Below are 22563 nucleotides of genomic sequence, written 5' to 3'. Positions count from 1 at the left end.
GTTCAGTTTTGCTATGCTATGCTATGCTATGCTATGCTATGCTATGCTATGCTATGCTATTTTGTTTTGTGTTTTATTTTATTTTATTTTATTTTATTCTATTCTATTCTATTCTATTCTATTCTATTGTATTTTATTGTATTCTATTGTATTCTATTGTATTGTATTATTAATATTATATAATATTGTGTTCTTGGGCTATGTCAGTACTTCTCCATTATTTTCTGTTTTTGGCCCCCCTAAGGGACTGAAATCCCCCCCCCCCCCCCCCCCCCCCGATTTGAAATACTGGAAAAACTGATAATATTAATTTATTATCTATACTGTACAGACTGAACTTAAAAATGAAACCAGTACAATACAACACACTGGAGAATATTCAAGAGTCAACCTACATGTTGACTACTATAAATCTGTACATGTTGGTAGGTCTGCATTGAATTGAAAGCCTCTCCCCCCCTCTGACAGTTCCTTGCAATCCCCCAGGGGGTCCCGCCCCACTATTTGAGAAGCACTGGGCGTCCAAAAGAAAGATTAGACTAATTTGTTTAGTTTCTTTTTTCACCTTTTAGTTATTAGCAGTCAAACATAGCTAGGTTTCAGCAAAATATCATTTCTCAACAACAAAAGGGAGAAGAAAAACTTTATTGCCACAACATAAACAAAACACAAAACGTTTGTTTTACATGAAAATATTTTTTTTGACAACTGCGACTCCAAATTGTCCATAGGTATGAATGTGAGTGTGAATGGTTGTTTGTCTATATGTGCCCTGTGATTGGCTGGCCACCAGTCCAGGGTGTACCCCGCCTCTCACCCAAAGACAGCTGGGATAGGCTCCAGCACCCCCGTGACCCTCATGAGGATAAGCGGTAGAAAATGAATGAATGAATGCTGCCTAGTGACCAGCGATCGATCATGTATTAATTAATTCACTTATTAATTAATTCATGGTTAGCGCGCAGACCTCACAGCTAGGAGACCGAGTTCAATTCCGTCCTCGGCCATCTCTGTGTGGAGTTTGCATGTTCTCCCCGTGCATGCGTGGGTTTTCTCCGGGTACTCCGGTTTCCTCCCACATTCCAAAAACATGCTAGGTTAATTGGCGACTCCAAATTGTCCATAGGTATGAATGTGAGTGTGAATGGTTGTTTGTCTATATGTGCCCTGTATGCTCCAGCATATCCGTGACCCTAGTGAGGATAAGTGGTAGAAAATGGATGGATGGATGGATAACACCATGAACTATTGACATTTTCACATTTGCAACTGAGCTAGGTGTGTGTGTATGCGTTAACACTTCCCTTCGATGCGTAACCTCCTCACAACACGGCGAGATGCCTTTCCACTTCCTGGTTCCTGCTAGCATGTATTTCAATGGGAAAAAATGCACTTCTGACACTTTGTGGCCATTTTGTCATCTTAAAACAGCACCAAATGTGCTCTTGCGCAAAAAAAACAAAACATAGCATCAAGCTGTCAGGTTGAAAAAAGTGTATTAATACTTTTGGTAGCAAATGAGTTGATAAATGATCGCTGTTTCGTAGGGGACTTGTGTGGCGAACACCATATTTTATTTCCTGCAGTCATGGAGTTAGCAAAACAACAGGGCTGTCAGAAAGTGTCCTTTTTTTTTTTTTTTTAACAAAAAAATGCTTTCAGAAGGTCCGCCTGGCAGACTTGTCACCTCCCCTGCTGCTCCCAATGAACTAGTGAACTCCAGATGGGGCAGACCGGCTCACTTATTAAAGATTTACCAGCTGAGTCTTCTGCTGCGCCCTTGACCTTCAGTGCTGCGACTGCATGAAGAGAGGGAGTGTGTGGCAATTTGAGCGGGCAGGAAGTTGAATAACGACATTGCTGGGTTTGCCACTTGACAGCGCTTGGCAGGCTGTCAGCACAGAGAACGCAATATCATTTGTAGTAAATTACGGGCCCCCCCCCCGTAAGTCAAGTTTGCAATGACGGCTCCCTCGGTTGCCACAAAGAGAGAATGTCTAAAAGCAGCACTCAAACAGGAGCACTTCATGCTGTTGGCCCATTAAAACAGCAACAAACTCATTCAAGCTTTAGTAATTACAGGCTTTGCTCCATTTCCTGGATAACCTCAGTTTTAGTTCTCGCCAAAATCTTGCCCCGGTTTTCCTCCACTCTTGTTTATGCAATACTAACAAATCAGAATCAGAATACCCTTTATTGTCATTTTACATATATTAGAATGAAATTGCAGCAGCTCCATTTTCAGTGCAAGACAGTACAAAATATAGAAATTAGAAGAATAAATAATAATAAATAACAAAGGGTCTACATCAGGGGTCACCAACGCTGTGCCCGCGGGCGTCCATGCGCCCACGTGGACCACTTAAGGCACCCGCAAGGCATCTTCTAAAAATAGCACTGGTCACAAATTATCATTGTTATTTTGTGCTTTACGCGCAGACCTCACAGCTAGGAGACCAGGGTTCAATTCCACCCTCGGCCATCTCTGTGTGGAGTTTGCATGTTCTCCCCCGTGCATGCGTGGGTTTTCTCCGGGTACTCCGGTTTCCTCCCACATTCCAAAAACATGCTAGGTTAATTGGCGACTCCAAATTGTCCATAGGTATGAATGTGAGTGTGAATGGTTGTTTGTCTATATGTGCCCTGTGATTGGCTGGCGATCAGTCCAGGGTGTACCCCGCCTCTCGCCCGAAGACAGCTGGGATAGGCTCCAGCACCCCTGCGACCCTCGTGAGGAAAAAGCGGTAGAAAATGAATGAATGAATGAATTAATTTTGTGCTTTAAATTTTGAATCAGAATTGCTTACATTAATGTATTTTTTTATCGTCTTATAACATCAAAAATTAAAACAAAAATATTTTATAACGAACTCTTACCTCAAGTCAAAGTTCATGTGTGCGCACACGTCCGCGCACCGCTTTTCCGATATAGTGCAGCGGTGATGAGGAGTTAGCTTAATCTTGCAGTTTAGCCCCCAAAAACATGGCAGAAAAGTGAAAAAGGACTTACATTTTCCACAGTGATTGGGAGGATGAATTTTTCTTTACGTATTTTGAAGAAAAATGTGTGTCTTATTTGCCGGACGACTGTTGCAATACCAAAGCGGCACAATGTGGAGAGACACTTCAAAACTTGTCACGAAAGCTTCAATGTGAGTTACCCACCCGGCAGCGCATTAAGGACGGAAAAGGCCTGTTTGTTAAAGGCAGCTTTGGATAAACAAAGGACTTTTTTCACTAGGCAGGTGAAAAAATCACAGAAAGGTGTTCCCTCTGACTTTCAAATATGTGAGCACATAAATAAATGTTTCTTGTTAAAAAATATGTTTTTGTTACCATTATTGTGGAAAATAATTAACATTGATATGTGAGCAGTCATCTCTGTGTGGAGTTTGCATGTTCTCCCCGTGCATGCGTGGGTTTTCTCCGGGTACTCCGGTTTCCTCCCACATTCCAAAAACATGCTAGGTTAATTGGCGACTCCAAATTGTCCATAGGTATGAATGTGAGTGTGAATGGTTGTTTGTCTATATGTGCCCTGTGATTGGCTGGCGACCAGTCCAGGGTGTACCCCGCCTCTCGCCCGAAGACAGCTGGGATAGGCTCCAGCACCCCCGCGAATGAATGAATGTGAGCAGTCGCTTCACATAGTGTTACCACTACTATTGCTTTTGTTCTGATTACTAAAAAATGATCCGTGCAGTTTTGTCAAACAGGTCATGTAGGTCCTTCATACTATCCGTGCTCACAAAGTAGCCCTCGGCCTCAAAAAAGGTTGGTGACCCCTGGTCTACATTGTAGAGGACGATTGAGTAACAAATAAGTCTGTTTGTCCTATACTCTATCATTCGACGCACCCTATGTGTTGCTGACTCACTGTCCTTGCATTTTATTGAGTGTGACTGCTAAATAACCCGCCACGGGGCCAAGGTGAAGGTGAGACAAAGCTAACCCATCTAGCTTCTGTTTTTCAGCTTGCCGTTTTAACATGTTTAGTTGGTGACTGAGGGTTAGTGTTTGGGATGAGATTCCGCCACAATTGAGCGGTCCTCCGGGAACACATTGACATCATTCATTCATTCATTTTCTACCGCTTTTTCCTCACAAGGGTGCTGGAGCCTATCCCAGCTGTCTTCGGGCGAGAGGCGGGGTACACCCTGGACTGGTCGCCAGCCAATCACAGGGCACATATAGACAAACAACCATTCACACTCACATTCATACCTATGGACAATTTGGAGTCGCCAATTAACCTAGCATGTTTTTGGAATGTGGGAGGAAACCGGAGTACCCGGAGAAAACCCACGCATGCACGGGGAGAACATGCAAACTCCACACAGAGATGGCCGAAGGTGGAATTGAACCCTGGTCTCCTAGCTGTGAGGTCTGCGCGCTAACCACTCGTCCGCCGTGCCGCCTGACATAATTCAATGATGTCATTTTCAACAACAGTAGATTCTGTTTTCATTGGACAATTCTGTGATCCACCACCGATGTATATCTGTGTTGCATTTTTATAGTATTAAGAAGACTAATAAAAATGGCTGATGAAATGTGAGGTGAGAACTCTTTATCTACCTCCAAGTCATAGCACATCTACAACTACATAACCCTCTAATCTTTTTCATCATTTCTGACAGTTCCGGGATTGGATCTTGTTAGATTGTGCCGGTCGGTGTCCCTAATCTAAAAGCATGTGTTGAATACAAATACAACATCCTTTCATTCAACCGAGTCCTTGATAGAGGGCAGCGGAAGTACGTGCTTCTGCGGAGACAGGCTGTCCACCGTAAACACCAGTTGCGGCCCACGCCGAGGCACGCCATGCGGTCATGCTCCAGTTAGTTCCCGAGTTCAGCAGAGGTTAAGTGTTCTAAAACTGTGCAAGCACAACTTGTAAAATAGATGCATGGCCGAACGGACAACTCGTGAGCATCCAAGATGGTCACATTGAATACGATGAGCGAGGGGGGGGGCTTGCACGGCCACGCAAAGCGGACCAAATTGCCGTGACCCTCATGATTTGTACGATACTGAGTGAGTCCATTCCTGCCTCCCGGCTACGTGGTCCAGTCTGGATCTAGATCACTGCCTCGGTGCTCATGCTGCTCTCAGAGGATGTGACCTCAATACAGCCAATAACTCTGCTCGCACGTGCGAAAACGCTCTGCACGATTGGAGATATAGCAGATTTCTTATCTGTTCAAATGAGACTCCATTGTTTTGGGCTGGTGTAAATGTCAGCGGGAGAATGCTCAGTCATGCGGACAAATAACAAATACATCTATGAATGAATAATATTCACACGCTTCTAGATGTGTCATTCATGGCGAATATGCAGCTGTACTCGTTGAAACCATGGTGCGGGTTTTAATTGATTTGTTGTCAATTTCGAGTCTTCAGTTCCATGATCATTGTTTACCGTGGGACACCATATTTAATCAAAATGATCACAATGCTGCTCCATGTTGTTCACGAACAGGGATTTTTATTGTGTGTTATTGGATGTATTTGTGTTTTATGAGGCAAAAGTCAAATTACAATCATTCATTCATTTTCCACCGCTTTTTCCTCACGAGTGTCGCGTTGGGTGCTGGAGCCTATCCCAGCTGTCTCCGGGCAAGAGGCGGGGTACGCCAGTCAATCACAGGGCACATATAGACAAACAACCATTCACACTCACATTCATACCTATGGACAATTTGGAGTCGCCAATTAACCTAGCATGTTTTTGGAATGTGGGAGGAAACCGGAGTACCCGGAGAAAACCCACGCATGCACGGGGAGAACATGCAAACTCCACACAGAGATGGCCGAGGGTGGAATTGAACCCTGGTCTCCTAACTGTTAGGTCTGCGTGCTAACCACTAGTCCGCCGTGCCGCCCCCAAATTACAATCATTACAAAAACAGAAAAATGAATAAAGTTTGCTCTGGTTCCCATTTTTCCACTGTTCTCAAATATCTTAATTTTTATTTTTCTACACAAAATAAGATCAAGAATAAAGAAAATCAATAATAAATAAATAAAATGGCAAATAATTAAAAATTAAGAAAATTATTTTTTTCAGATTAAAATGAACAAAGCATTATTAGAGCCCTGTAGACATGACAAAACACGACTATAGTCACATTTATACTCTTTTTTATTTACAACATATTGTGCAACTGCAGGGTCTTGAGACACATGCTAACTCGCAAACTAGAGAGCTAGCGACCTAAACAGTAGCCTTCAAGTTATTTCCTTTAAACTTAAATAGCCAAAAACTTACCGCTTCCACACGGATAGGGAGGATAACTATTAACAGTTATTTAACCTTTAACATGAACATTAATCAAACGTAATAATTTTTTCTGGGTACATGATACCATACAGCATCCATATCAAACTTGCGCGGGCCACACTAACATTAAACTTTCATATCAAGGCGGGGGCCTCAAACTAGTGTCCTGTGGGCCACATTTGGCCTGCGTGTTTGAGACCCCTGTTTTAAAGGTTCCAGTTTAATATAAGCACACTGCAAAGGAATGAGCATAACACATTCCTTGGATGCCCAAAGCTGTCTTTGACAGTATGGGACGATATACTGTATAGTCAATGATAGCTAACACTTGTAGCTAACCTTGGTCACATGTTGCGGGGGGCGTGGCTAGCAGCATCGGCACAGAGAGTGGGCGGGATACTGTACTGTATACATAGGATGAAGTCCTCCCCAAGTATATCTTAGAACTGATGGAGCTCATATTTAACTCTTATTTTCAGCCAGGTGACTGCATTTGGCTCTTGTTAGCCTGTTAGATGATGCAAATGATCCACTACGGGATAATTAGACGTCACACACAGACTGCTGGCCTTTCATGTTCAATGTGAAACACTCCACTCTCGCCAATGACAGACCCACAGCTCCCCCTACAGGTGTAGTTTAAAAAGACAACAAAAGTCACTCAGCAATAGAGGTTTTTATGGAACAATGACCAGTTACATCTAAAAACATACCAATTATAATTTTATAACATAAAGAATGTATGAGAAGGGGTATTTGCTTTGCATAACCTCGACAATCATACCTTGAATTACAATTGTGTCACGATGGGGCTCGAGAGCTTTACGGTTCGATCCCAGGATGCAGAGAACAGGACCAAAATATTTATTTTAGCAATAATTGCAGCAGCAGGATAAAGCAACTCAGGAAGCAAACGGGCAAACGATAATGATGCCACGCGGGGAGAAGCGCACACCTGAGCTAAATACAGACAGAAATCAGGGACATTTGTGGGTGACTATGGCAATGAAGGCAGACAAGGCAAAACAGGAAGTCAAATACAAAATAAGAGTGTAAAAAATGGAAACTAAAGCCCAGAGAGGGAACATACACAAACTGTCACGTGGGAACCCACACAGGGCGTGACAAATTGACCTCAATGATAAAGTTTATACCAATACCAATTTATACCAGTTTATACCAATTAAAATCGCTATCTATCGCTAATCTCTTTCTACAGATGATCGTGTCTGTGAAAAATGTTACATAGCTCATATTGCAATCATAAAAAGTCATTAAAAAAACATAACATATGAAACAATCAAGATCAAAAGAGGAAAATAAACACCTTCCTGTATTGGCTGAGTTGCTGTTGATAGTAATTCATGTTTGTATTTCATTCATTCATTCATTTTTATCGCTTATCCTCACAAGGGTCACGGGGGTGCTGGAGCCTATCCCAGCTGTCTTCAGGCGAGAGGCGGGGTACACCCTGGACTGGTGGCCAGCCAATCACAGGGCACATATAGACAAACAACCATTCACACTCACATTCATACCTATGGACAATTTGGAGTCGCCAATTAACCTAGCATGTTTTTTGGAATGTGGGAGGAAACCGGAGTACTCGGACATGCAAACTCCACACAGACAGAGATGGCTGAGGGTGGAATTGAACTCGGGTCTCCTAGCTGTGAGGCCTGTCCGCTAACCACTCGCGTTCATGTTCAACACTAATTAAAAAAATATAGTATATTAAGGCAGAGGCTTAAAATGTGGTAAGGTGCAGCAGCTTTAGAAAAATGTTAAGCTAGTCTTGGTTATTTTAAAAGGGAGGAAATAGCGAAGTGCGAAAAAACCCACCCAAGCATGAAGGCAACAGCAAAGGCGAGGGTGTGTGGCCTTTGTTACTCAGACAGTATTTCTGTCGGTAGGATTAAGTTTAACTACAAGATCAATCTCCTCAAGCTTGGTCTTGAGTTCACTTGCTTCCGGACGGTCTTCTGGCTCGAAGCAAAGCATCGACTTAATCAGTTCTGCCTGCAAGAAAAGCATAAAAATCATGTTAATGAATTCAGTTGTTGTTTTAAAAGTTTTTTTTAGTTATAATGATGTCGACATACTGTACCTCTGCGAGAAAATGATGCGAAAAATCTGGAGGAAGTATCTGATTTCTGACATCATCCCAGAGCTGGTATAAAGGAAATGGCAGGGGGGATAAGAATATGTCAAATGAAGCTTTCATTCATAAAGGGGACCTATTATGCTCATTTTTCGTCCCTTTGTATTGAGTTGTGGACACCTGTAGAGCAGCTACACACAATAACCAGTATAGAAACCTATTCTAGCTGTATTTCTTGGATTTCGTGCTTCCCACGAAAACAGTTTTAATTTATTCCACCCACGGCCCGCCTCCAGGCACGCCCACTCTTGGGACTTCTGGACAGCTACTTCACCCAAAAATCTGTATAAGAATTGATAATAAACAGTGATTTATATTTTTTAAATGTCTGTTTTTAACGTACAGCCGATCCGGAAGTACTCCGGATCCGGATACTGGACAGTCTGAGGTTACTAGAAGACATCTCTGAATGGTAAGTAGATTTAGCATTTGGTTTTTACGGGACTAACAGTGTTTAAAAAACTGAGGTAGACTCACTGATTGTGGTGGGAAATGGCAATTAGCAACCCGGCCCCCTGTATGCACACTTTATACTGCTACACATATAAGCGCTTTTGTTCCATGACTTACATAAAGTAAATACTGTTAGGACACTGATAAATTGGTACTTACTGTTTGCTGTTACTCTTTCACACCATCAAGTAACATTGAAAAGGTGTCAGGCTTCAGCAACAGTTTGTCGGCTAGTCCAGCTCCATACTGGCCCGTGTTCACAAAACAGTCCAGCGTGAAATGCCGTTCACAGATTAAATTTTTTATTTTTTTGCTGAAAATTTGAAACATATTAGCTTTCTTTTCCACCCAAAGAACCACTTACTGGGAGCCATTGCCAACACTGTAAACAGAGGAGCAAAGCGAGCGTATCTCGCCTTCAGCGCACGCCCAAATAAGGAAGGCTATCTGTGTGACATCACTAAACAGCCAGTGTTACAACGCCCTCTGAAACAGAGCGTTTCGAGCCACCCCAAACTTCTTTCAGGGCTCCAAATGCTCAAACCTCATTATCTGAAACTTTGGCATCGTTTAACACGAGCATACAACATTCTAACTACATTTATAGGTCAGAAAAGTGGAAAAAGCATAATAGGTGTTGATGTTGAAATAATTAATAAAACTCCAGGATAAAAACCAGGATAATTAATAAAACTCGGAAGCTGAAAGTTGAATGGATGAACAGTTACAACATGAAGTCTGACATAGCTAAACAATTTAATCAATTAATGCCATTCACTTCCAATAAAAGTGCTGCAATGGCAACATTCACATAGTTGTCATTGTTAATAAACTTCTCGTTTAACTTGAACTAACTTTAATATGAGCGCATTGTGAGCCTTTTAGGATGACATCACAGCTCAATAGGTGCAACACTCACCTTTTGTTTTTCAGTGACGGTAAACACATTCCAGAGGAGCTCAAAATAAATGAGACCCAGAGCAAATATGTCCACTTTTCGGTTGTAGGTGTTCTTGGTTTTCTGCCATGAATGAAGAAGGCATTAGTCAGACCAGTAAGGGTTTCTGCTTATTCACAATTCTACATTTCTTTTCTATGTAACTTAAAAAAGAAAGTGGTTTGATGGCGCTATCTGCAGGAGAATAAAAGAGCGCTGCTGTGCGGGAACAAGTCACCCAGAAGTCTATCAGACTGTTAGCTACGGCATTGCTACAGTGAATGACAATACACATCATGCTATCGAAGTGGCAATGCGTGAGGTGGGATTGAAACGGCACATCGCATGCTATAAACCTTGCAATCCTACTTGCACTCAGTGTTCCAGCATCACTCACTGGCAATGTGTGACGCACTCCAAAACGGTTCTACAGTCTACAATGGTGCATTCTACACTTGTCACTAAGCGTTAGTAATGTAACGTAATGTAATGATCAGCGATACACGCCAGAACAAGAGGCTTTTATTGCAGCTTTGAATGATCTCACAATAGTCATAATAATTCCTAATAAAAATCCCTGATAAAAACGCGGGCTACTTTTATGGACATTAACCCACGCAATGCTGACAACTCAAATCCGAACCCTCAACACCACTTCCTTTTGAATTTATAACAACACACACAAACACGAGTCTTATAAGTCTTGAAGTCTTGAATGGCTTCATTCATTTTTCGTCACAAAGGTCGCAGGGGTGCTGGAGCCTATCCCAACTGTCTTCAGGTGAGAGGCGGGGTACACCGTGGACTGGTCGCCAGCCAATCACAGGGCACATATAGACAAACAACCATTCACACTCACATTCATACCTATGGACAATTTGGAGTCACCAATTAACCTAGCATGTTTTTGGAATGTGGGAGGAAACCGGAGTACCCGGAGAAAACCCACGCATGCACGGGGAGAACATGCAAACTCCACACAGAGATGGTCGAGGGCGGAACTGAACCCTGGCCTCCTAGCTGTGAGGTCTGCGCGCTAACCACTAGACCACCGTGCACACGAGGTATCAGTGATGTTACATTGATGAGACATTAGATTACATTACCTTCACACTGCATGACATGATTGAGTGACAAAAAGTTCTTCTCCCATTCCGTGCGGAAGTGGTAAGTTTCGACTTCTTACTTCCGTCCTTCTTCCACACACTGTCTTACATTTACACACAGAGATGGCCGAAGGTGGAATTGAACCCTGGTCTCCTTGCTGTGAGGTCTGCGCGCTAACCACTAGACCGCCGTGCCGCCCGTTCTTGAATGGCTTATTTAATCTTATTATATCTACTACTATATTTGGTATTACGAATGTAACAGTGAATATAGGGGTGTTACTTCATGTCTAGAAGGCTTTAACAATGTAAACACTTTCTGTGCTCCAACTATGAATATATTCTATTTCTAAATAAGAAATCCTAGAGAAATTCACTTGTCACGGTTGAGTCTGGAACCAATTAAACACCGTAAACAAAGGATTACTGTAGTGTATATCGAACACAGGAAGTGAACGCAAAATTGATTAAATATATATTGCCTATTTCTACTCCTTTTCGGACATGCTGAATTGTGTAACTGTAAACATGAGAAATACTCCCATGTAATCTTTTCACTGTTTTGGACTAATGCTATAGCATAAATAATGGAGACATATTGAAAAGCAAAAATACTATATTATATAGAAAATACTAAGGTATCACTCACCTGCTCTGGGGCCATGTAAGTTTTAGTTCCCTTGAATCCACTTCTCTCCATCAGGCTTTTAGGTTCATAGTCAACAGTAACAAGGCCAAGATCCCCGATCTTAACGACCCCATCCAGCCCAAACAGGATGTTGGCAGGCTAACCATTGAGAAAAAAAAAACAAATAAGAACCTCCCATCTGTCAGTGATGATTACCCGTACATTAACTCACCTTCAGGTCTCTGTGGATTAACTTTTTGTCGTGAATGCACTCAACCCCACAAATTATTTGCTGCGCAATCTCAAGACTTCCTTGCCTTCTCTGTGAAGGTTTGATATCCGTGGCATTCATGTCGTCTATCCACAGCCTCAGTGTTTTGGTGTTGCACAACTCCATCTGAATATACAAGAACCCTCTCGATTGATTTTTTCTGTACCATTGAAAAGAAAAAGGGATGCTGATGTTGTTAATATGTTCTGCGGAGAACAGATCGAACGAAGGCTTGAATGGAACTCACCGGCGAAAGGAACTGCGAGCTTTATTGTCACATTGGTAATCAGTCTCTTCCAACCAGCAAGTGTAGTATCTCACAATGTTTTTGTGATGAAGCTCTGATAAAGCTGATACCTCGCGTATAGAGTTTCTGACAAGAATGACCTTTGATTAATTTAACATGCCCCGTATTTTATTTTGATTACATTTCAAGGCGGACCGCAATAGTTTTAGCAAAATGAAACACACGACTTGACTTACTCTTCCCAAGGGACAACCTTCACAGCGTAGTCCTTTCCTTCAAGCTTGTGTTTTGCCCGGAAAACCTCACCAAAGCCTCCCCGGCTAATGTATTCCTTAAAGTCAAAGTCTTCTTTGAACCTGTTGCATAGAATAGAATACGTCACTGATGCTAAATTAATTTGATATAATTCAAAAGCATTTGAATTCACATACCTCGAGACATACTGGCCTTTGATATCCGCACGCTTTGCTTCCTTAAACAATACAATTATGGATTGAAGTTGACACACTGAAGCAAATAGTCACCCAACAACAGCAAATGGTTTCAAATGAGACTTCTATTTCTTTACCTCTGGGCTACATGCATCGTGGAACTTTGCTGCAATTCTAAAAAGAAAACAAAGGAAACAACAGTAACCAAATGTGACATTCACCCAAATATAAGAAAACACTTGTTTTTGGTCAATTCAAACTGGTGGATTGAAATACAAATGGTTTGGTGTTTCTTATCTAATCGACAGTTGTTTGATGGCCATTATCTTAAAATTGGCACCATAACTCCTCCTGTGTTGTTTTCGAGACACAGGACCATAGACCATCTTTTTTTTACTTTTTTCAGCAGTACAGTGGAACCACCCGTTTGGCCGTACGATAACCAAGACGTATGAAAAGCGACACATTTTAGCAGTAATTCAAACAAAAAGCGAATCCTATGAAAATCGTGTGGATACGAAAACTGAGATTCCAAATATGTAAATATGAAAGTTTTATTCACAGTTGAGCTCAGAGGTTGACTTACTTAATTTTAGGTTTGCAGTCTGGACTTTTACCCTTGAGAGAGAAAAGTTATCAACATTAAAATCAGGTAAATCAAATTAAACACGAAATATCAAACTGTGATTTTACATTACTCTTTGAAGGATCACAGCATTTCCCTTACATAATTAATAATGATGAATAACAAATAACATTTATTGTTGGTACGAACGAACCTGAACTTTGGGAGAAGACTCAGCCAAGTGACGTGAGAAACCTGGAGGTGAGCTTATGCTGTGAAATTGAATTGAATCACTTGACCTGTTTTGAAAATGAAAAAAAGCTAAATTTTTCCTTATTTGATGTTACAATTTCAGGTTCTTCTCAGTCACTTACTGCATGTTTGGAGAGGCGGCCAGGATTTTTGATGCACTATTGGCAGGTGATCTGACCTGTCGGACACAAAAGAAACTGTAGCACAGCAAAGTTGGGTCTAACTGCAATCAAATGTAGGTTGTGTCTAATTAACAGTAATGAGAGAATCTGACATTGATTACTGGTCTGGCTTCAATACTCATATACAGTAAAGTCTTGTTATATCGATATCGGTTATAACGAATTACTACTTATTACGATACTATTTTCATTTCCTGGCAAATTTCTAGTCTTTTATGATATAATAAGTTCCGTTAGTACAATACCCGGTTATTATGATAATCCGGTTACTACGATGCCCTTTTCATCTCCCGCCAGCCAATTTGGTCTGCTTATATCGATACAAAAGCAGCTTAAATCAATCTTTGCTTAAGGATTTCAATACCAAAAAAGAACACGGCGAACGGCTGCTTCCAGTCAACTTTATTTTTCACACTTCCACCACCAGAGCACAGCACACACACAGATTCCCGCACTTCCTGGTTCACAGGTCATGCTCAACCCGCCCCACATAGCTGGCCAAACACATGCCTGTATAGAATCTATACACACGAGAGAAACCACGAACGCAGTTGGTTCTTCTGTTGCAGGCATGTGTTTGGCCAGCTATGTGGGGCGTGTTGATCATGACCTGTGAACCGGGAAGTGCGGGAATCGGTGTGTGTGCTGTGCTCTGGTGGTGGAAGTGTGAAAAATAAAGTTGACTGGAAGCAGCCGTTCGCCGTGTTCTTTTTTGGTATTGAAATCCTTAAGCAAAGATTGATTTAAGCTGCTCGACATTGTTCTATAGTATAGAACAATGTCGAGCAGCTTAGTGCATTATTGCCGACTTTTAATGCAGTTCGGCGCAGGATCGGATATATGGATAGTCCGGTTATATCGGTATTTTTTCCGACTCCCGAGAATATCGATATAACGAGACTTTACTGTATATATATATATATATATCTATAACTAACTTAAGAGCTGGTATCCAACCATTTCCATGATTTTCTTGATAATCACTCGTGTTCTTACATCATTTTATTTGTCAAAAACAAATACGGCAAACATGGGAGGCGACATCGCCGCTACTCCATTCATTTTCAATGGAACCTGCGCAATAGGGGGGGATTGTCCGTACATGTCATGTGTTGTTTTCCAATTGAAAGCAGCACTTGCCTTGTCATGGAGGACTAAAGAGCAGAGAGTGAGTGACATGCGGGTCGATACTGAACTATCGATTCCTGACATGATGATAACACATCTTAATGCTGTATCATGGATTCTATAAAAATGTTGATATTTTGATACTCTGGTCTTTGAGGTGCCTGGAGTCGCTGTGCTTAATTAGAAAAATCAAACTTTCAAAATCTACACAATACATGAGCTGTATGGTATCAGCTGGGAAGGGAATCATTGTAATCGCACACGTCAACACACCGTGGTTTTTGAAGGGAGGGGCTGTGAGGAGGAGGAGATGGCGGCCATGACAGTGAATCAGCACAAAGGACTGAAAAGGCTGAATCGCTCATGTCGAACAGAAGCTTCTTACGGCCAAATGATTCGAGATATCGACACCATGAGATGACCGTGAGCGGCCTGAGAGTCGGGGCTTTGCATAGATCTGCTCGTTTTGTATATCGGTTGAGAAACGACCGTAAGAGGACGAGTTGAAAACATAGAAAATTGAAGAGTTGGAGAAAAAAAAAGACGGCGTCTTTAACATTGGTTGTTCAGGCTGCATTTGTAAACTAGAAAATTCCTGCGGAAATTTTGATGGGCTTGCCACCTGTGCTGTGAACCTCGGGCCCGGTGCGCCAACGGCTACCGTGCTAGCACCTAGCAAGACAGCCTCAAGTACCGAAAAGGTTGATGCCGTCCCATAGTGTGCCCACATCATGCCATGTTGCCATTTGTGTCATTTGCCTTTAGAAATGAGTAAATTAGCTAAAATGCTAACAGTCATCATGCTAGCACCTAGCAAGAGAGCCTCAAGTTTAGAAAGTGCCAAGGTTGTCGTATAAACTCCCTACATCATGCCATGTGTGTATTTGCCTTTAGACATGAGTAAATTAGCTAAAATGCTAACATGCTAACAGTCGTCATGCTAGCACCTCGCAAGAGGGCCTCAAGTTTAGAAAGAACCAAAGTTGTCCTATAACATCCCTACATCATGCCATGTGTGTATTTGCCTTTACACATGAGTAAATTAACTTAAATGCTAACGCCTACCATGCTAGCACCTAGCAAGAGGGCCTCAAGTTTAGAAAGTGCCAAGGTTGTCGTATAAACTCCCTACATCATGCCATGTGTGTATTTGCCTTTAGACATGAGTAAATTAGCTAAAATGCTAACATGCTAACAGTCGTCATGCTAGCACCTCGCAAGAGGGCCTCAAGTTTAGAAAGAACCAAAGTTGTCCTATAACATCCCTACATCATGCCATGTGTGTATTTGCCTTTATACATGAGTAAATTAACTTAAATGCTAACATGCTAACAGTCGTCATGCTAGCACCTAGCAAGAGGGCCTCAAGTTTAGAAAGTGCCAAGGTTGTCGTATAACATCCCTACATCATGCCATGTGTGTATTTGCCTTTAGACATGAGTAAATTAGCTAAAATGCTAACAGTCGTCATGCTAGCACCTAGCAAGAGGGCCTCAAGTTTAGAAAGAACCAAAGTTGTCCTATAACATCCCTACATCATGCCATGTGTGTATTTGCCTTGAGACACGAGTAAATTAGCTAAAATGCTAACATGCTAACAGTCATCAGGCTAGCACCTAGCAAGAGGGCCTCAAGTTTAGAAAGAAACAAAGTTGTCCTATAACATCCCTACACCATGCCATGTGTGTATTTGCCTTTACACATGAGTAAATTAGCTTAAATGCTAACATGCTAACGCCTACCATGCTAGCACCTAGCAAGAGGGCCTCAAGTTTAGAAAGAACCAAAGTTGTCCTATAACATCCCTACATCATGCCATGTGTGTATTTGCCTTGAGACACGAGTAAATTATCTAAAATGCTAACATGCTAACAGTCGTCATACTAGCACCTAGCAAGAGGGCCTCAAGTTTAGAAAGAAACAAAGTTGTCCTATAACATCCCTACATCATGCCATGTGTGTATTTGCCTTTACACATGAGTAAATTAACTTAAATGCTAACATGCTAACGCCTACCATGCTAGCACCTAGCAAGAGGGCCTCAAGTTTAGAAAGTGCCAAGGTTGTCGTATAACATCCCTACATCATGCCATGTGTGTATTTGCCTTTAGACATGAGTAAATTAGCTAAAATGCTAACATGCTAACAGTCGTCATGCTAGCACCTAGCAAGAGGGCCTCAAGTTTAGAAAGAACCAAAGTTGTCCTATAACATCCCTACATCATGCCATGTGTGTATTTGCCTTGAGACACGAGTAAATTAGCTAAAATGCTAACATGCTAACAGTCGTCATGCTAGCACCTAGCAAGAGGGCCTCAAGTTTAGAAAGAAACAAAGTTGTCCTATAACATCCCTACACCATGCCATGTGTGTATTTGCCTTTAGACATGAGTAAATTAGCTAAAATGCTAACATGCTAACAGTCGTCATGCTAGCACCTAGCATGAGGGCCTCAAGTTTAGAAAGAACCAAAGTTGTCCTATAACATCCCTACATCATGCCATGTGTGTATTTGCCTTGAGACACGAGTAAATTAGCTAAAATGCTAACATGCTAACAGTCGTCATACTAGCACCTAGCAAGAGGGCCTCAAGTTTAGAAAGAAACAAAGTTGTCCTATAACATCCCTACATCATGCCATGTGTGTATTTGCCTTTACACATGAGTAAATTAACTTAAATGCTAACATGCTAACGCCTACCATGCTAGCACCTAGCAAGAGGGCCTCAAGTTTAGAAAGTGCCAAGGTTGTCGTATAACATCCCTACATCATGCCATGTGTGTATTTGCCTTTAGACATGAGTAAATTAGCTAAAATGCTAACATGCTAACAGTCGTCATGCTAGCACCTAGCAAGAGGGCCTCAAGTTTAGAAAGAACCAAAGTTGTCCTATAACATCCCTACATCATGCCATGTGTGTATTTGCCTTGAGACACGAGTAAATTAGCTAAAATGCTAACATGCTAACACCTACCATGCTAGCACCTAGCAAGAGGGCCTCAAGTTTAGAAAGAACCAAAGTTGTCCTATAACATCCCTACATCATGCCATGTGTGTATTTGCCTTGAGACATGAGTAAATTAGCTTAAATGCTAACATGCTAACGCCTACCATGCTAGCACCTAGCAAGAGAGCCTCAAGTTTAAAAAGTGCCAAGGTTGACCTATAACCTGTAATTTAAAAAGCCAACAGTCAATAAGTCATACCTCAATGTCCAAAGATGACTTTTCATTGAGGCTAGATAAGGCTGACTGGGCAGCATTTTGCTTGGCTTCCTTGATACTCTTCCCCTCGCACACGGCGTAGTCTTCACCATCGATCACTACCTTGTAGAAAAATCTGTGTTGACAAGAATGGAACAGTTGAAGCCATTATTATAGAAACTAGAATTTTATATTGCATATTATTGAATAGCCAGACTTGAGGCTGAGAAATACTTTGGGTTATGAGACGGGCCACTTCTCCCCACTTCGATGAAATTACGACTGCAATGTTTTTTCTGACAGTAAGAGTTCATAAGTCCGATATAATTGGGCTCAGCAAAGCCATCATCTTCAGACTTCAGGTTTGGTCCCTTGTCACTGCAATACCAAATAAATATTTATCAATAAGATAATAAACAATGTACACTGGCGATACAGTTTAATCAATACAGCTAGTGTGTGCTTACCAGATCTCTGATGGAGTTTTCTTCATTTCTTCCATTTGTTGATTGAAAGTGAAAGATGCGTTCTTGTCTTCAGTCTTCAGCAACATTAAAATAACATTAATGGCTTCATTCGAACGGTGCATACTTACAAGCAATTAAAACTGATTAAGGTGCAATTTTTGTTCCCAGCTTATTTTGCTTAAATTGCATCAGACTGCCTCGCATCACCCTCCAACACAATTATGTTGACACCTATATTGGATTTAAAAGAAAACTGGACCACATTTCGCATGAATAGGAAAAAGTTTAACTGTACAAACAATGAATGAACACAAGTTAATGTTTAACTTAAATCAAAAATGCACTGGTTTCTCTGAAAAAATATGATAATGGTAATGGTTTTATTTCATTTGAACATGCATCCGATTACAATTGAGTGCATCCCATAATCAGTTCACAGTTCCACATGTCCAAAAAGAGTAGGAAGAAGCAAAGCTTATTAAATCCTACCCCTCCATCTGGTACTTTTACAATCAGTAACTGTTACATTTGTTCACTTCCTGCTTTCCATAATACAGTTTAAGGTTGTTTTTTTTGTTTTTTTAATATGACCATACAATGACATAATGGGTACCATAATATTATTAAGTAATAACAATTAGTACCATAATATTATTATTATTATTGTTTGTCTATATGTGCCCCGTGATTGGCTGGCCACCAGTCCAGGGTGTACCCCGCCTCTCGTCCGAAGACAGCCCCCGCGACCCTTGTGAGGATAAGCGGTAGAAAATGAATAAATTAATGTATATTTAGTACATTTTTTATGTTTATAAATGTTTTGTTACAATGCTGGTTGTTGTTGTTTCATAATAAACGTCACAGTTTGTAAAAATGTGTGCCGTTTATTTAAAGATCTGCCTGTGTCACAGCCAGCAAGTGATGAAGGGTGATGATGTTGAGGAGTAGGGCAGTGGTTCTGGTTATTTTCTGTCATGTCCCCCTGGGGGTCTATTTAGGAGGGGAGGAAATTTGATAAATTACTGTTGAAATTTACCTTTTTCATCGTATAATTAATCAGAGGGTTTAAGCCAGGGGTTTCAAACACGCAGCCCGCAGGCCAAATGTGGCCCGCAGGACACTAGTTTCAGGCCCCCGCCTTGATATGAAAGTTTAATGTTAGTGCGGCCCGCATAAGTTTGATATGGATGCTGTATGGTATCATGTACCCAGAAAAAAATATTACGTTTGATTAATGTTCATGTTAAAGGTTAAATAACTGTTAATAGTTATCCTCCCTATCCGTGTGGAAGTGGTAAGTTTTTGGCTATTTAAGTTTAAAGGAAATAACTTGAAGGCTACCGTTTAGGTCGCTAGCTCTCTAGTTTGCGAGTTAGCATGTGTCTCAAGACCCTGCAGTTGCGCAATATGTTGTAAATAAAAAGAGTATAAATGTGACTATAGTCGTGTTTTGTCATGTCTACAGGGCTCTAATAATGCTTTGTTCATTTTAATCTGAAAAAAAAAATTGTCTACCCACCAACTATATGTGGTTTCTTAAGTTTTTATTTGCCGTTTTATCATTATTATTATATTTATTTATTACTGGTTGATTGATTTTCTTTATTCTTGATGTGTTTATTTATTTTTCATCTTATTTTGTGTAGAAAAATAAAAAATAAGATATTTGAGAACAGTGGAATGTTTTATCAGAGCTTTTCTTGTAGAAAATTGGAACCAAAGCGAAGTTTTTAAATTTTTTTGTTTTTAATAAATGTGTTTGGAAAACCTGATGCGGCCCAGTCTCACCCAGACCCGAGCTCCAGTGGCCCCCAAGTAAATTGAGTTTGAGACCCCTGGTTTAAGCACAGGTGGAGTGACACCCCCATCCCCTACCTTAGCCTGTTTGGTTTGGTCACATGGTGACCATGTGATGACAGCTGACTAGCATAGATCCTGTCTGTAGAGGGCGCCCACAACTTGATGAGCACTGAAAATTATTTTTTTGGATTTGCCTTTTATATTATTAATCAGTTAAAATTCAGGAAATAATTGGGGCAGAGTTTATAAGTTAATATAAAATACTTTATTAGCACAAGAAAAGTTTTTGTTCCACAGGCTTCTTAGGACTTCCCGTGTTCTTGTTTTTGGCCTGAAAATATAACCTCCTTTCTGTCATCCTCCTGCTCTCTCTGTGGTATGCCTGGGCTTGTCTGCCTGGGGTTGCGGGTATTCTGAAGCCTATCCCAGCTGTCTTCAGGCGAGAGGTGGGGTACGTCTTGTACTGGTTGCCAGCCAATCACAGGGCACATATACAGTAAAGTCTCGTTATATCGATATTCTCGGGAGTCGAAAAAAATATCGATATAACCGGACTATCGATATATCCGATCCTGCGCCGAACTGCATTAAAAGTGGGCAATAATGCACTCGACATTGTTCTATACACACGAGAGAAACCACGAACGCCAGCATGTACATATGAAAAACAGTGATTATTGCAGGCGATAAAAAGATATCTGAATACAACACAATTAAATACATGTATTTGTACGCTTGTGTCTTCGTTGGAATAGGTGTGTATGCTATGTCAGTTGGTTCTTCATCCTCGTCATCCTCGTCATCCTCGTCATGAAAACACTAAGACTATTCACTGAATCTTCCCTCTAAATTATACAAATATTTACTCCTTTACTTCAAAAGATTGTTTAATGCTTACCTCATATTAATTACCTGTAATCCTCTAATTACCGTCCGTCGGTGGAAAAGCCGAAACGGTGTTAGTCGAAAATCAAACAATACGCCGTTTACAGATTTCGCTAATGGTGGTATTGAAATCCTTAAGCAAATATTGATTCAGCTTTAAACCGGATTATCATAATAACCGGGTATCGTACTAACCGGAACTAATTATATCATAAAAGACTAGAAATTTGCCGGGAAATGAAAATAGTATCGTAATAAGCAGTACTATCGATATAACCGATATCGATATAACGAGACTTTACTGTAGATATGGATCGATCGGCCCACCACTACCACATGGCCCATAGCTTGAAGCACCACTGCCGTTGTGCATAACTTACCTGTGAACCATCTACTATCTCGTGATAAGCAAGCTTTGCAGCTTCTTCCTTAGCTTCCTTCTTTGTTGTCCCAGTCCCAACTGGATACTCAATCTTTGCAACCATGAATCTACATCTGTTACACACAAAACAGTTTGCATTAGTCAGTGAGCATTCGTCAACATAGCTGAGGTGCATTTTTGGAACTTACTGAAAAGTCTTATTTGTTGATTCAATATCTTTGACACAGCATGACATCTTGATTTTTTGAGCATAGGAATAAAGCCAGGATACATAATCATTTTGAGATTGGATCAGTCCAACAGATGCATTGGATGCATTCTGACTCTGTAAACATACATGACACAAACATGACCACATGCAGTGATGTGATAATGATCATTTTAGATAACAACCTCTTCCAATAAGCCTTTTAAAGCATGTTTGGCTGCCTGCTGTTTGGCGTCCTTCTTGTTGTTTCCCACTCCCTCAGGGTAGGCTTTGCCATTCACGACAACTCTTATGGTAAATCTGGGAGGACAAATATTATTTAATATGTTGTGCCATTTTACACAACATGGAATTATTTTGCTGACAAACATTCCGTAGCCGACCAGATTCATTTCAACTCACGTTTTAATGTGATCCGGGCCATCGGTTCCAACGTCTTCATACCTGAATTCCGAGAAATCCTTTTTCTGAATATACTGGTTTAATTTAGCTACGTAATTTTCCGCAGCCATCATCAATCATAAATTGGTCCCTTAAAACAACGCAACTTCCATGAATTACATGTATAGAACATAGGTTCTACGGACAGAAAAAATCGGTGCTTATCGCCCATTCAAGCTAGCTTAGCTCATAATAGGTTTCGGTTTCATTTTGTACAAATTAAAACTTTTCACTTCCCATTCATCCCTCCCAAGGCGATCCGAAAATCCACAAAATTCCTTTCAGTCGCTATCCAAGAAAGACTGGATCGTGAATAAAGTGCAAAATGTTTCAAAACATCGTCCATATATTCTGTTTAGAATACAGTAACTGGAATAGTTGTAGTAAAATATGAAATACAATTGACAGATTACGCTCCCAGGAAGTAAACGGTACAGCAGAGACTCTTGGGAAATGTAGTTCTTCGTCGCAGTAGCATACGTAGTAAATTACGGCGAATCTGCATATAACGCACAGGTATACAAATGGACAT

At 41.0% G+C, this 22563-nt stretch overlaps 1 protein-coding gene across 1 annotated transcript; it reads right to left on the bottom strand.

The window, feature by feature from the left end:
• Positions 1-6944: 6944 nt before the first annotated feature.
• Positions 6945-22437, bottom strand: eif2ak2 (eukaryotic translation initiation factor 2-alpha kinase 2). Its single transcript, XM_058058327.2, has 19 exons — positions 21993-22437; positions 21776-21890; positions 21571-21707; positions 21381-21495; positions 18316-18389; positions 18083-18226; positions 17852-17984; positions 13457-13512; positions 13297-13381; positions 13104-13135; positions 12655-12691; positions 12518-12558; positions 12323-12442; positions 12087-12212; positions 11801-11999; positions 11590-11727; positions 9817-9918; positions 8391-8453; positions 6945-8302 (listed from the first exon to the last, which is right to left on the bottom strand). The coding sequence occupies exons 1-19, from the start codon at positions 22103-22105 to the stop codon at positions 8174-8176; spliced, it is 1959 nt and encodes a 652-aa protein (XP_057914310.2). The 5' UTR covers positions 22106-22437; the 3' UTR covers positions 6945-8173.
• Between the last annotated feature and the right edge of the window lie 126 nt (positions 22438-22563).

This window comes from Doryrhamphus excisus, linkage group LG20 (genome assembly GCF_037039965.1).
Source record: "Doryrhamphus excisus strain RoL-2023G ecotype Guam linkage group LG20, RoL_Dexc_Guam_v1.1, whole genome shotgun sequence".
In the NCBI taxonomy this organism is placed as follows: Eukaryota; Metazoa; Chordata; class Actinopteri; order Syngnathiformes; family Syngnathidae; genus Doryrhamphus; species Doryrhamphus excisus.
This window is presented reverse-complemented; position numbering and strand designations above follow the sequence as displayed.

Excerpts from the sequence above, each read along its gene's own strand:
- eif2ak2 (XM_058058327.2), bottom strand. The coding sequence starts at position 22,105 with ATGATGGCTGCGGAAAATTACGTAGCTAAATTAAACCAGTATATTCAG. Across the intron at positions 18,390-21,380 it reads AGATAGTAGATGGTTCACAG|ACTGAAGACAAGAACGCATC; the intron begins GTAAGTTATGCA and ends ATGTTGCTGAAG. Across the intron at positions 8,303-8,390 it reads CGCATCATTTTCTCGCAGAG|GCAGAACTGATTAAGTCGAT; the intron begins GTACAGTATGTC and ends CTTTTCTTGCAG.